Raw genomic sequence first — 15,994 nt, 5'->3', positions numbered from 1 at the left:
GGAAACTGAATTGTTAAAATGTGATTAAAAAACAAATATAAAACATTTAGGGTAAATACATATTAAGAGCTGGAGCTATTTTACAGTCTGACAACAGTGGATGAGTGGCGTTTCTCCATTATGCTTGTTTTGTGGTGAGAAGCCTTTGTCTGCAGTCTGCTTGTGACCGTGCTTATAGTGTCAGCGTCATTATAGTGAGTATTTACATTACAGTAGTATGTCTCTATAGGCAGGGTACAGCAGTGTAAACAGTAGTGTCTCTATAGGCAGGGTACAGCAGTGTAAACAGTAGTGTCTCTATAGGCAGGGTACAGCAGTGTAAACAGTAGTGTCTCTATAGGCAGGGTACAGCAGTGTAAACAGTAGTGTCTCTATAGGCAGGGTACAGCAGTGTAAACAGTAGTATGTCTCTATAGGCAGGGTACAGCAGTGTAAACAGTAGTGTCTCTATAGGCAGGGTACTTCCTTTCTGGTTTGAACTCGTAACCAGTGTTGGTCTCTGACTGTATGATTGTATTGATGGAGAAGCCATTGAGGAAGGTAGTAAAACAGGGAGAAGTGTTTTCCCCACAGCTTTGGGATGATTAACATCTTCTTGTCTCTGTTTTTCCATTTCATCTTGATCACACCTTTGATTTTTCTGTGCTTCCACAACACGTTGAAATGCGCAGGTGTATTCATTAACAATCAGTGATTTGACAGATGTTCCTTGTCTCTTCTCCTCTCTTCTTTACCAAGCACTCCTATCTGGACTGGGAAACCTCCATGATTCTGCAGAATATAGCAGGGAAGCCCTCTCACTTGCTGACCAAGGTGACTCCTCCTCCGTCACTTCTCTACTTGCTCCTGCATGCAATCAGGTTCTCTGTGATTGGCTGCTTTTTAACCCCACCCCCCTCTCCGTCTGCTGATGTCATGTCCTTAAGTCGTTGACAGGTTAGATGTTTTTAGATAGTTCTATAGATTAGTGTTATACGGTATATCTAACACTGTAGTTATCATAATGTGATACTGCAATGATGACTTATACAGACCATGAGAGGGAGGCATGTTGGTCTTCTTCTCAAGCATCCTCTTGCATGTTGCATGCCTCTCCCGCCTTCCATCTCAATCTCTCACTCCCTCCCCCTGCTCGGCCTACTTCCTGCCCCCTCAACCCTCTCTCCCTCAACCCTTTCTCCCTCTACCGCCTTCCATCTCAATCTCTCACTCCCTCCCTCTGCTCGGCCTACTTCCTGCCCCCTCAACCCTTTCTCCCTCTACCGCCTTCCATCTCAATCTCTCACTCCCTCCCCCTGCTTGGCCTACTTCCTGCCCCCTCAACCCTTTCTCCCTCTACCGCCTTCCATCTCAATCTCTCACTCCCTCCCCCTGCTTGGCCTACTTCCTGCCCCCTCAACCCTCTCTCCCTCTACCGCCTTCCATCTCAATCTCTCACTCCCTCCCTCTGCTCGGCCTACTTCCTGCCCCCTCAACCCTTTCTCCCTCTACCGCCTTCCATCTCAATCTCTCACTCCCTCCCCCTGCTTGGCCTACTTCCTGCCCCCTCAACCCTTTCTCCCTCTACCGCCTTCCATCTCAATCTCTCACTCCCTCCCCCTGCTTGGCCTACTTCCTGCCCCCTCAACCCTTTCTCCCTCTACCGCCTTCCATCTCAATCTCTCACTCCCTCCCTCTGCTCGGCCTACTTCCTGCCCCCTCAACCCTTTCTCCCTCTACCGCCTTCCATCTCAATCTCTCACTCCCTCCCCCTGCTTGGCCTACTTCCTGCCCCCTCAACCCTTTCTCCCTCTACCGCCTTCCATCTCAATCTCTCACTCCCTCCCCCTGCTTGGCCTACTTCCTGCCCCCTCAACCCTTTCTCCCTCTACCGCCTTCCATCTCAATCTCTCACTCCCTCCCCCTGCTCGGCCTACTTCCTGTCCCCTCAACCCTCTCTCCCTCAACCCTCTCTCCCTCTACCGCCTTCCATCTCAATCTCTCACTCCGTGTGTGTGCTATGTGGTTTACCAATACCATTAGAATGGATTGTATGCTGTATGTGTTTTACCATAAGAATGCATTGTATGTGTTTGAGATGACTCTAAATGCTTGGAAACAAATGAGTATTGAGCTGAAGGCATGGAAATATGTCTGACCTGGACTGACACAGCCACCCACACCATGTCAACACGTCCTGTCGGGACTTAACCTGGACTGACACAGCCACCCACACCATGTCAACATGTCCTGTCGGGACTTAACCTGGACTGACACAGCCACCCACACCATGTCAACACGTCCTGTCGGGACTTAACCTGGACTGACACAGCCACCCACACCATGTCAACATGTCCTGTCGGGACTTAACCTGGACTGACACAGCCACCCACACCATGTCAACATGTCCTGTCGGGACTTAACCTGGACTGACACAGCCACCCACACCATGGCAACACGTCCTGTCGGGACTTAACCTGGACTGACACAGCCACCCACACCATGTCAACATGTCCTGTCGGGACTTAACCTGGACTGACACAGCCACCCACACCATGTCAACATGTCCTGTCGGGACTTAACCTGGACTGACACAGCCACCCACACCATGTCAACATGTCCTGTCGGGACTTAACCTGGACTTGCAGCTTGTTTCAACAGTATCAATGACGGGAATACACTTGGGGTTGTGGGTTGATTTAAAATGGTCCTGTTATTCAAGGGATACTACTGCCGATTAAACAGGTGGTCGACTGTACATGCTCGACAGGCAGTGTTTCTGTGTCAAATAGCAAGGACCTTACACCAACAACAATACACTCAATCAATCCCGGTTTCAGAGATGGCTGTTCTGTTCGGTTGACCCGTAACATACAACTTTATTGTTGTAAAATAAAGGTTTATTTTTAGGATCCTCATCCTATTCACCATCTGCAACCAACAACTGGATCCCAGGTCATCGAATCCTTCTCATTGTGTCCAGTCACAGACAGAGGACCAGGAAATAGAGATGTAGAACACATGGAAACAGAGAGCTGAGGACCAGGAAATAGAGATGTAGAACACATGGAAACAGAGAGCTGAGGACCAGGATATAGAGATGTAGAACACATGGAAACAGAGAGCTGAGGACCAGGATATAGAGCTGTAGAACACATGGAAACAGAGAGCTGAGGACCAGGATATAGAGATGTAGAACACATGGAAACAGAGAGCTGAGGACCAGGAAATAGAGATGTAGAACACATGGAAACAGAGAGCTGAGGACCAGGAAATAGAGATGTAGAACACATGGAAACAGAGAGCTGAGGACCAGGAAATATAGATGTAGAACACATGGAAACAGAGAGCTGAGGACCAGGATATAGAGATGTAGAACACATGGAAACAGAGAGCAGAGGACCAGGAAATGGAGATGTAGAACACATGGAAACAGAGAGCTGAGGACCAGGATATAGAGATGTAGAACACATGGAAACAGAGAGCAGAGGACCAGGAAATAGAGATGTAGAACACATGGAAACAGAGAGCTGAGGACCAGGAAATAGAGATGTAGAACACATGGAAACAGAGAGCTGAGGACCAGGATATAGAGATGTAGAACACATGGAAACAGAGAGCTGAGGACCAGGAAATAGAGATGTAGAACACATGGAAACAGAGAGCTGAGGACCAGGAAATAGAGATGTAGAACACATGGAAACAGAGAGCTGAGGACCAGGAAATAGAGATGTAGAACACATGGAAACAGAGAGCTGAGGACCAGGATATAGAGATGTAGAACACATGGAAACAGAGAGCAGAGGACCAGGATATAGAGATGTAGAACACATGGAAACAGAGAGCAGAGGACCAGGATATAGAGATGTAGAACACATGGAAACAGAGAGCTGAGGACCAGGATATAGAGATGTAGAACACATGGAAACAGAGAGCAGAGGACCAGGAAATAGAGATGTAGAACACATGGAAACAGAGAGCTGAGGACCAGGATATAGAGATGTAGAACACATGGAAACAGAGAGCTGAGGACCAGGAAATAGAGATGTAGAACACATGGAAACAGAGAGCTGAGGACCAGGAAATAGAGATGTAGAACACATGGAAACAGAGAGCTGAGGACCAGGATATAGAGCTGTAGAACACATGGAAACAGAGAGCTGAGGACCAGGATATAGAGATGTAGAACACATGGAAACAGAGAGCTGAGGACCAGGATATAGAGATGTAGAACACATGGAAACAGAGAGCTGAGGACCAGGATATAGAGATGTAGAACACATGGAAACAGAGAGCTGAGGACCAGGAAATGGAGATGTAGAACACATGGAAACAGAGAGCTGAGGACCAGGAAATAGAGATGTAGAACACATGGAAACAGAGAGCTGAGGACCGGGATATAGAGATGTAGAACACATGGAAACAGAGAGCTGAGGACCAGGATATAGAGATGTAGAACATATGGAAACAGAGAGCTGAGGACCAGGAAATAGAGATGTAGAACACATGGAAACAGAGAGCTGAGGACCAGGAAATAGAGATGTAGAACACATGGAAACAGAGAGCTGAGGACCAGGAAATAGAGATGTAGAACACATGGAAACCGAGAGCTGAGGACCAGGAAATAGAGATGTAGAACACATGGAAACAGAGAGCTGAGGACCAGGAAATAGAGATGTAGAACACATGGAAACAGAGAGCTGAGGACCAGGAAATAGAGATGTAGAACACATGGAAACAGAGAGCTGAGGACCAGGATATAGAGCTGTAGAACACATGGAAACAGAGAGCTGAGGACCAGGATATAGAGATGTAGAACACATGGAAACAGAGAGCTGAGGACCAGGATATAGAGATGTAGAACACATGGAAACAGAGAGCTGAGGACCAGGATATAGAGATGTAGAACACATGGAAACAGAGAGCTGAGGACCAGGAAATGGAGATGTAGAACACATGGAAACAGAGAGCTGAGGACCAGGAAATAGAGATGTAGAACACATGGAAACAGAGAGCTGAGGACCAGGATATAGAGATGTAGAACACATGGAAACAGAGAGCTGAGGACCAGGATATAGAGATGTAGAACATATGGAAACAGAGAGCTGAGGACCAGGAAATAGAGATCTAGAACACATGGAAACAGAGAGCTGAGGACCAGGAAATAGAGATGTAGAACACATGGAAACAGAGAGCTGAGGACCAGGAAATAGAGATGTAGAACACATGGAAACCGAGAGCTGTGTAGGTCACATGTTTGGAGTTCAGCCAATCGAACTAATAGGATTATAACTCCAGATAACTCCAGATCTGTCCGTGCTCTAGAGCCTGATTCCTGCTGTTTGGTCGTTGTCATGCCAAACAGTCTGGCCCCCACAGCAATCTCCAAATGGGATCATTCTATCTATGATCACAGTTAACATTTGTCCGGGAAGGTTCAGGGTAGCGAAGTTACACAGTAAATTACAAATTCCCCTGGAAATGATAAAAGGTTTACACATTCTCCTGAAAAATAGTTTAAATGATCTACAGTTATACATCCATCAGATCCGGTCTACTTTGTGAACAGTATGGTTGTGTTACGTTGCTTTATACATTTTTGAATGAATAAATGATTAATCCTTTAATGGGATAATGTCTCTCAACTGTGATGATGCACCTCAGACACAGGTCACACTGAGGTCACACTGAGGTCACACTGTTTTGTCCCCTGTAGCTGTTCCAGTAACCAGTCAGCTGAGCTGTCTGACTCTCATCTATTTGTCCCTCTCTCTTTCTCACCTTCTCTCTTTTCTTGTCATTCCTGCCACACTCGTATCTGAGAAGCGCTTTGTCTTTCGTCATCTCTCTCTCTCTCTCTCTCTCTCTCTCTCTCTCTCTCTCTCTCTCTCGCTCTCTCGCGCTCTCTCTCGCTCTCTCTCGCTCTCTCTATCTCCCTCTCTCTCTCTCTCTCTCTAACTCTCTCTCTCTCTCTCTCTAACTCTCTCTCTCTTTCTGTCTCTCTCTCGCTCTCTCTCTCTCTTTCTGTCTCTCTCTGTCTCTCTGTCTCTCTGTTTCTCTCTCTCTCTGTTTCTCTCTCTCTCTCTCTCTCTCTGTCTCTCTGTTTCTCTCTCTCTCTGTTTCTCTCTCTCTCTGTTTCTCTCTCTCTCTCTCTCTGTCTCTCTCTCTCTCTCTCTCTCTGTCTCTCTCTCTGTCTCTCTCTCTGTCTCTCTGTCTCTCTCATCTCTCTGTCTCTCTCATCTCTCTCTCTCTCCCTCTCTCTCTCATATCTCTCTCTCTCTCTCTCTCTCTCTCTCTCTCTCATCTATCTCTCTCTCTCTCTATCTACACAACATGTCATCATGGCTCTGACATGTATTTCCCCAAATACTCTGTTCTGCCCTGCCCTGCCCTGCCTCTCCTCTCCTCTCCCTCCACTGAATGGGCTCTTTGTTTTGGTTTCTGTGTCTTTTTAACTCTGCACTGTTGGGAATGGCCTCGTAAGTCTGCACCAATACACCAAAAACATTTGATTTGATTTGGTTTATGGCACATACAGTGCCTTCAGAAAGTATTCACACCCCTGGACTTTTTCCACATTTTGTTATGTTACAAGGTGGGATTAGAATGGATTTAATTGTAAAAAATTGTCAGCGATCTACACAAAAATACTCTAATGTGAAAGGGGAAGAAACATTTTAACATTTGTAAAACATTCATGTCCTGCTGAAAGGTGAATTTGTCTCCCAGTGTCTGTTGGAAAGCAGACTGAACCAGGTTTTCCTCTAGGATTTTGCCGGTGCTTAGCTCTATTCAGTTTATTTTTATCCTTGCTGATGACAAGCATACCCATAACATGATCAGCCATGACCATGCTTAAAAATATGAAGAGTGGTACTCAGTGATGTGTAGTTGGATTAGCGTCAAACATAATGCTTTGTATTCTTCCTAATTTGAGTCATTTTACAGTTAGTGAGTGCATACATTTTCATACTTTATTCGTACTGGTCCCCCGTGCGAATCGAACCCACAACCCTGGCGTTGCAAGCGCCATGCTCTACCAACTGAGCTACACGGGACTTAGAAAGTTAATTTCTTTGCCAATTATTTTGCAGTTCTACTTTAGTGCCTTATTGCAAACAGGACGCCTGTTTTTGGAATATTTTCTGTACAGGCTTCCTTCTTTTCACTCTGTCATTTAGGTTAGTATTGTGGAGGAACTACAATGTTGTTGATCCATCCTCAGTTTTCTCCTATCACAGCCATTAAACTCTGTAACTGTTTAAAGTCACCATTGGCCTCATGGTGAAATCCCTGAGCGGTTTCCTTCCTCTCTGGCAACTGAGTTAGGAAGGACGCCTGTATCTTTGTAGTGACTGGGTGTATTGATACACCATCCAAAGTGTACTTAATAACTTCATCATGCTCAAAGGGATATTCAATCTGTTGTTAATTTTATTTTTTTCACCAATTGGTAGATTCTTTGCGAGGCATTGGAAAACCTCCCTGGTCTTTGGAAAACCTCCCTGGTCTTTGGAAAACCTCCCTGGTCTTTGGAAAACCTCCCTGGTCTTTGGAAAACCTCCCTGGTCTTTGGAAAACCTCCCTGGTCTTTGGAAAACCTCCCTGGTCTTTGGAAAACCTCCCTGGTCTTTGGAAAACCTCCCTGGTCTTTGGAAAACCTCCCTGGTCTTTGGAAAACCTCCCTGGTCTTTGGAAAACCTCCCTGGTCTTTGGAAAACCTCCCTGGTCTTTGGAAAACCTCCCTGGTCTTTGGAAAACCTCCCTGGTCATTGGAAAACCTCCCTGGTCATTGGAAAACCTCCCTGGTCTTTGGAAAACCTCCCTGGTCTTTGGAAAACCTCCCTGGTCTTTGTGGTTGAATTTGTTTTTGAAATTCACTGCTCGACTGAGGGACCTTACAGATAATTGTATGTATGTATGACATACAGAGATGAGGTAGTCATTCAAAAATTATGTTAAACACTATTATTGCACAGAGTGAGTCCATGCAACTTATTATTTGACTTGTTAAGCACATTTTTACTCCTGAACTTACTTATGCTTGCCATAACAAAGGGGTTGAATACTTTTTGTCTCAAGACATTTCAGATTTTCATGTTTAAATAATTTGTAAACATTTCTAAAAACATATAATTCCACTTTGACATTATGGGGTATTGTGTGTAGGCCAGTGACACAAAATCTCAATTTAATCCATTTTAAATTCACGCTGTAACACAAAAAGGGAAGGAGAGGGGGAGGGCGTGGGAGAGAGAGATCATTATCACAGCAGAGAGAGAGGGATCACCGTCAGCCAAGCCAGCCCCTCCTCCCTCGCTCTCTGTCAGGGATGTAGATCCTCTCCTTTCCTGTTCTCAGTTTCTCTCTTGCTGAGCACATGTTAAGGTGTCTTGTCTGAGCAGCACCACTGGAGTCATTTCAGATTGTCTAGTTTACTTACTAGTCTCATACGTATATCTCTGTGATTGGGAAGCTCCTCACCGGGCAAGGACGGTAATGGACTAACTGGATTGGTTTATTAACTACAGGAGTCGGGACGGTCTTGTTGTTGTTCTTTACTGTGAGATATTCTGACTCTTCCTGTTTGAGGAAGTGCTTTGGAGCTGACAGGAATAACTAACTGCTTTATATGGAAGAGAGAACAGCTTCTCTACTGCAGAGAATTGGTTCAAAATGTAGCGTCGTCCGAATGCTAATCTGGGATAATATGAAACAACGGGAAGATTTTAACAGAGGCCATCTCTGAAAGACAAGGCACTGCTCTGACGACAATGAGACAGATTTTATACCAAAGACGCACTTAAATTCTGAGCCTTCTAGAAACGGGGAATATATGTATTGGAACACAGAAACACTGCCTGGTGTAGATCGACGTAGTCACAATGGCATCCTGTTGGAGAAGCCAGGTAAGGAGGAGAGCAGCTATGGAGTGAGGGAGGTGGAGGTTCCCTCCTGATGGGAGGTGGAGGTGGAGGTTCCCTCCTGATGGGAGGTGGAGGTTCCCTCCTGATGGGAGGTGGAGGTTCCCTCCTGATGGGAGGTGGAGGTTCCCACCTGATGGGAGGTGGAGGTTCCCTCCTGATGGGAGGTGGAGGTTCCCTCCTGATGGGAGGGGAAGGTTCCCTCCTGATGGGAGGTGGAGGTTCCCACCTGATGGGAGGTGGAGGTGGAGGTTCCCTCCTGATGGGAGGTGGAGGTTCCCTCCTGATGGGAGGTGGAGGTTCCCTCCTGATGGGAGGTGGAGGTTCCCTCCTGATGGGAGGTGGAGGTTCCCTCCTGATGGGAGGTGGAGGTGGAGGTTCCCTCCTGATGGGTGGTGGAGGTTCCCTCCTGATGGGAGGTGGAGGTTCCCTCCTGATGGGAGGTGGAGGTTCCCTCCTGATGGGAGGTGGAGGTTCCCTCCTGATGGGAGGTGGAGGTTCCCTCCTGATGGGAGGTGGAGGTTCCCTCCTGATGGGAGGTGGAGGTTCCCACCTGATGGGAGGTGGAGGTTCCCTCCTGATGGGAGGTGGAGGTGGAGGTTCCCTCCTGATGGGAGGTGGAGGTTCCCTCCTGATGGGAGGTGGAGGTTCCCTCCTGATGGGAGGTGGAGGTTCCCACCTGATGGGAGGTGGAGGTTCCCACCTGATGGGAGGTGGAGGTTCCCTCCTGATGGGAGGTGGAGGTGGAGGTTCCCTCCTGATGGGAGGTGGAGGTTCCCTCCTGATGGGAGGTGGAGGTTCCCTCCTGATGGGAGGTGGAGGTTCCCACCTGATGGGAGGTGGAGGTTCCCACCTGATGGGAGGTGGAGGTTCCCTCCTGATGGGAGGTGGAGGTTCCCTCCTGATGGGAGGTGGAGGTTCTCTCCTGATGGGAGGTGGAGGTTCCCTCCTGATGGGAGGTGGAGGTTCCCTCCTGATGGGAGGTGGAGGTTCCCACCTGATGGGAGGTGGAGGTTCCCTCTTGATGGGAGGTGGAGGTGGAGGTTCCCTCCTGATGGGAGGTGGAGGTTCCCTCCTGATGGGAGGTGGAGGTTCCCTCCTGATGGGAGGTGGAGGTTCCCTCCTGATGGGAGGTGGAGGTTCCCTCCTGATGGGAGGTGGAGGTTCCCTCCTGATGGGAGGTGGAGGTTCCCACCTGATGGGAGGTGGAGGTGGAGGTTCCCTCCTGATGGGAGGTGGAGGTTCCCTCCTGATGGGAGGTGGAGGTTCCCTCCTGATGGGAGGTGGAGGTTCCCTCCTGATGGGAGGTGGAGGTTCCCTCCTGATGGGAGGTGGAGGTTCCCTCCTGATGGGTGGTGGAGGTCCCCTCCTGATGGGAGGTGGAGGTTCCCACCTGATGGGAGGTGGAGGTTCCCTCCTGATGGGAGGTGGAGGTTCCCTCCTGATGGGAGGTGGAGGTTCCCTCCTGATGGGAGGTGGAGGTTCCCACCTGATGGGAGGTGGAGGTTCCCTCCTGATGGGAGGTGGAGGTTCCCTCCTGATGGGAGGTGGAGGTTCCCTCCTGATGGGAGGTGGAGGTTCCCACCTGATGGGAGGTGGAGGTGGAGGTTCCCTCCTGATGGGAGGTGGAGGTGGAGGTTCCCTCCTGATGGGAGGTGGAGGTTCCCTCCTGATGGAAGGTGGAGGTTCCCTCCTGATGGGAGGTGGAGGTTTCCACCTGATGGGAGGTGGAGGTTCCCTCCTGATGGGAGGTGGAGGTTCCCTCCTGATGGGAGGTGGAGGTTCCCTCCTGATGGGAGGTGGAGGTTCCCTCCTGATGGGAGGTGGAAGTTCCCACCTGATGGGAGGTGGAGGTGGAGGTTCCCTCCTGATGGGAGGTGGAGGTTCCCTCCTGATGGGAGGTGGAGGTTCCCTCCTGATGGGAGGTGGAGGTTCCCTCCTGATGGGAGGTAGAGGTTCCCTCCTGATGGGAGGTAGAGGTTCCCTCCTGATGGGAGGTAGAGGTTCCCTCCTGATGGGAGGTAGAGGTTCCCTCCTGATGGGAGGTAGAGGTTCCCTCCTGATGGGAGGTAGAGGTTCCCTCCTGATGGGAGGTAGAGGTTCCCTCCTGATGGGAGGTAGAGGTTCCCTCCTGATGGGAGGTGGAGGTTCCCACCTGATGGGAGGTGGAGGTTCCCTCCTGATGGGAGGTGGAGGTGGAGGTTCCCTCCTGATGGGAGGTGGAGGTTCCCTCCTGATGGGAGGTGGAGGTTCCCTCCTGATGGGAGGTGGAGGTTCCCACCTGATGGGAGGTGGAGGTGGAGGTTCCCTCCTGATGGGAGGTGGAGGTTCCCTCCTGATGGGAGGTGGAGGTTCCCTCCTGATGGGAGGTGGAGGTTCCCACCTGATGGGAGGTGGAGGTTCCCTCCTGATGGGAGGTGGAGGTGGAGGTTCCCTCCTGATGGGAGGTGGAGGTTCCCTCCTGATGGGAGGTGGAGGTTCCCACCTGATGGGAGGTGGAGGTTCCCACCTGATGGGAGGTGGAGGTTCCCTCCTGATGGGAGGTGGAGGTTCCCTCCTGATGGGAGGTGGAGGTTCCCTCCTGATGGGAGGTGGAGGTTCCCACCTGATGGGAGGTGGAGGTTCCCTCCTGATGGGAGGTGGAGGTTCCCACCTGATGGGAGGTGGAGGTTCCCTCCTGATGGGAGGTGGAGGTTCCCACCTGATGGGAGGTGGAGGTTCCCTCCTGATGGGAGGTGGAGGTTCCCTCCTGATGGGAGGTGGAGGTTCCCACCTGATGGGAGGTGGAGGTGGAGGTGGAGGTTCCCTCCTGATGGGAGGTGGAGGTTCCCTCCTGATGGGAGGTGGAGGTTCCCTCCTGATGGGAGGTGGAGGTTCCCACCTGATGGGAGGTGGAGGTTCCCTCCTGATGGGAGGTGGAGGTTCCCTCCTGATGGGAGGTGGAGGTTCCCTCCTGATGGGAGGTGGAGGTTCCCACCTGATGGGAGGTGGAGGTTCCCTCCTGATGGGAGGTGGAGGTTCCCACCTGATGGGAGGTGGAGGTTCCCTCCTGATGGGAGGTGGAGGTGGAGGTTCCCTCCTGATGGGAGGTGGAGGTTCCCTCCTGATGGGAGGTGGAGGTTCCCTCCTGATGGGAGGTGGAGGTTCCCACCTGATGGGAGGTGGAGGTTCCCTCCTGATGGGAGGTGGAGGTTCCCACCTGATGGGAGGTGGAGGTTCCCTCCTGATGGGAGGTGGAGGTGGAGGTGGAGGTGGAGGTTCCCTCCTGATGGGAGGTGGAGGTTCCCTCCTGATGGGAGGTGGAGGTTCCTCCTGATGGGAGGTGGAGGTTCCCACCTGATGGGAGGTGGAGGTTCCCTCCTGATGGGAGGTGGAGGTTCCCTCCTGATGGGAGGTGGAGGTTCCCACCTGATGGGAGGTGGAGGTGGAGGTTCCCTCCTGATGGGAGGTGGAGGTTCCCTCCTGATGGGAGGTGGAGGTTCCCACCTGATGGGAGGTGGAGGTTCCCTCCTGGTGGAGGTGGAGGTTCCCTCCTGATGGGAGGTGGAGGTGGAGGTTCCCTCCTGATGGGAGGTGGAGGTGGAGGTTCCCTCCTGATGGGAGGTGGAGGTTCCCACCTGATGGGAGGTGGAGGTTCCCACCTGATGGGAGGTGGAGGTGGAGGTGGAGGTTCCCTCTGATGGGAGGTGGAGGTTCCCTCCTGATGGGAGGTGGAGGTTCCCTCCTGATGGGAGGTGGAAGTTCCCACCTGATGGGAGGTGGAGGTTCCCTCCTGATGGGAGGTGGAGGTTCCCACCTGATGGGAGGTGGAGGTTCCCTCCTGATGGGAGGTGGAGGTGGAGGTTCCCTCCTGATGGGAGGTGGAGGTGGAGGTTCCCTCCTGATGGGAGGTGGAGGTTCCCTCCTGATGGGAGGTGGAGGTTCCCTCCTGATGGGAGGTGGAGGTTCCCACCTGATGGGAGGTGGAGGTTCCCTCCTGATGGGAGGTGGAGGTTCCCACATGATGGGAGGTGGAGGTTCCCACCTGATGGGAGGTGGAGGTTCCCTCCTGATGGGAGGTGGAGGTTCCCTCCTGATGGGAGGTGGAGGTTCCCTCCTGATGGGAGGTGGAGGTTCCCACCTGATGGGAGGTGGAGGTTCCCTCCTGATGGGAGGTGGAGGTGGAGGTGGAGGTTCCCTCCTGATGGGAGGTGGAGGTTCCCTCCTGATGGGAGGTGGAGGTTCCCACCTGATGGGAGGTGGAGGTTCCCTCCTGATGGGAGGTGGAGGTTCCCTCCTGATGGGAGGTGGAGGTTCCCTCCTGATGGGAGGTGGAGGTTCCCACCTGATGGGAGGTGGAAGTTCCCACCTGATGGGAGGTGGAGGTTCCCACCTGATGGGAGGTGGAGGTGGAGGTTCCCTCCTGATGGGAGGTGGAGGTTCCCTCCTGATGGGAGGTGGAGGTTCCCTCCTGATGGGAGGTGGAGGTTCCCTCCTGATGGGAGGTGGAGGTTCCCTCCTGATGGGAGGTGGAGGTGGAGGTTCCCTCCTGATGGGAGGTGGAGGTTCCCTCCTGATGGGAGGTGGAGGTTCCCTCCTGATGGGAGGTGGAGGTTCCCTCCTGATGGGAGGTGGAGGTTCCCTCCTGATGGGAGGTGGAGGTTCCCTCCTGATGGGAGGTGGAGGTTCCCTCCTGATGGGAGGTGGAGGTTCCCTCCTGATGGAAGGTGGAGGTTCCCTCCTGATGGGATGTGGAGGTTCCCTCCTGATGGGAGGTTCCCTCCTGATGGGAGGTGGAGGTTCCCTCCTGATGGGAGGTGGAGGTTCCCTCCTGATGGGAGGTGGAGGTTCCCTCCTGATGGGAGGTGGAGGTTCCCACCTGATGGGAGGTGGAGGTTCCCACCTGATGGGAGGTGGAGGTTCCCTCCTGATGGGAGGTGGAGGTTCCCTCCTGATGGGAGGTGGAGGTTCCCTCCTGATGGGAGGTGGAGGTTCCCTCCTGATGGGAGGTGGAGGTTCCCTCCTGATGGGAGGTGGAGGTTCCCACCTGATGGGAGGTGGAGGTTCCCACCTGATGGGAGGTGGAGGTTCCCTCCTGATGGGAGGTGGAGGTTCCCTCCTGATGGGAGGTGGAGGTTCCCTCCTGATGGGAGGTGGAGGTTCCCTCCTGATGGGAGGTGGAGGTTCCCTCCTGATGGGAGGTGGAGGTTCCCTCCTGATGGGAGGTGGAGGTTCCCACCTGATGGGAGGTGGAAGTTCCCACCTGATTGGAGGTGGAGGTTCCCACCTGATGGGAGGTGGAGGTGGAGGTTCCCTCCTGATGGGAGGTGGAGGTTCCCTCCTGATGGGAGGTGGAGGTTCCCTCCTGATGGGAGGTGGAGGTTCCCACCTGATGGGAGGTGGAGGTTCCCTCCTGATGGGAGGTGGAGGTTCCCACCTGATGGGAGGTGGAGGTGGAGGTGGAGGTTCCCTCCTGATGGGAGGTGGAGGTTCCCTCCTGATGGGAGGTGGAGGTTCCCTCCTTATGGAAGTTTTGGAGGTTCCCTCCTGATGGGAGGTGGAGGTTCCCTCCTGATGGGAGGTGGAGGTTCCCTCCTGATGGGAGGTGGAGGTTCCCTCCTGATGGGAGGTGGAGGTTCCCTCCTGATGGGAGGTGGAGGTTCCCTCCTGATGGGAGGTGGAGGTTCCCACCTGATGGGAGGTGGCTAGAGGAGGGGGGGGGACTGTGTTGATTCTTCTGTAATGGTGCTGTGTGTGTGTGTGTGTGTGTGTGTGTGTGTGTGTTTATGTGTGTGTGTGTGTTTATGTGTGTGTGTGTGTGTGTGTGTTTATGTACATATCTATAAAGTATTTGTATTATGTGTGTGTGTAGGAGGAGCAGGCTGCCAAGACGAAGGCAGAGAAGATCCGTGTGGCTCTGGAGAAGATCAAGGAGGCCCAGGTTAAAAAGGTGAGTTTACCTGATTGACTCCTACTACATAGAGGGTCAATGTCAATGAAAATATTGATCATCTCTGCTGCTGTAGCTATCACCTGATACACCTGAGATTCACCTGTGAAACATACTTAGATTGTGTTAAAAGTGATGGCAACAGCTTTACCCAGGGGAATGGATAGACCTTGTTTGTACACAAGATGGCTTCACTGGTCTACACAGAGGATTAGTGATGAAGACTTGATGTAACCAGGCTCTGATGCTCTACTCTGTTATAAGGCTCAGGTCACTGCAGCTGGGGTCATAGTGGACACGCAGGACCCCAGGCTCTGTCTCTCCTCTCTCTCTCCGATCTCTCGCTCTACCTCTACCTCTCTCTACCTCTCTCTCTACCTCTCTCTCTACCTCTCTCTCTACCTCACCCTCTCTCTCGCTCCCGCTCTCTCTCCCTCCCTCTCTCTCTCCCTCACTCTCTCTCTCGCTCCCGCTCTCTCTCCCTCCCGCTCTCTGTCCCTCACTCTCTCTACTCTCTCTCTCTACTCCTCTCTCTCTACCTCTCTCTTTCTCTCCCTCTCTCCCTCCCCCACTCCCTCACTCTCTTTCCCTCTCTCACTCTCTACCTCCCACTTTCCCTCTCTCACTCTCTACCTCCTCTACTCTCTCTCTTTCCCTCTCTCCCTTTACCTCTCTCCCTCCCTCACTCTCTTCCTGTCTGCCTCCTCTACTCTCTCTCTATCTCTCTCTCTCTCTCTGCCACTGTGTAATGTGATGGCAGAACAATCCAGAGTGAAGGCCAAATATGAGCTGGTGGATTAGTGTCTGCTCTCCGTGTGTGTGTGTGTGTGTGTGTGTGTGTGTGTGGTGCCCTTAGAGATTAGGGAGGACAAAAACATGTTTTAAGAGCATGGCCTTATTTCTATTACAGTGTATTGGATGATGTCATTCATATTCCATTCACCCAGCTCACTGTAACATCCATAGGTTTAGGTTGCCCTATACCCATCATGGGGTTGCTACAACCAACAAATTAAAGTTTATAATGCAGGTGCACAGGTCGGGATACATTTTTTAGTAATCAAGGTGACAGACAGTGACACATTCAATACCGCGTTACACAGTCTTGCCTGCCTCTAGCTGATCTGGGGTGTAATCATTAGTCCTCTCTTGCCTGCCTCTA

The 15,994-nt window shown here is 51.7% G+C and overlaps 1 protein-coding gene across 1 annotated transcript in view; it reads left to right on the top strand.

The window, feature by feature from the left end:
- Nucleotides 1-15,994, top strand: part of LOC311125673 (ras-associated and pleckstrin homology domains-containing protein 1-like) — a gene marked incomplete at both ends in the record, with an annotated part of 89,434 nt that overhangs the window by 26,944 nt on the left and 46,496 nt on the right. Inside the window, 2 exon segments of the mRNA XM_084199702.1 lie at nucleotides 739-813; nucleotides 14,755-14,832. Of these exon segments, the coding sequence (XP_084055828.1) occupies nucleotides 739-813; nucleotides 14,755-14,832 (153 nt within the window).

This window comes from Coregonus lavaretus (assembly GCF_964263955.1).
Source record: "Coregonus lavaretus genome assembly, contig: HAP1_SCAFFOLD_432, whole genome shotgun sequence".
Taxonomy (NCBI): Eukaryota; Metazoa; Chordata; class Actinopteri; order Salmoniformes; family Salmonidae; genus Coregonus; species Coregonus lavaretus.
This window is presented reverse-complemented; position numbering and strand designations above follow the sequence as displayed.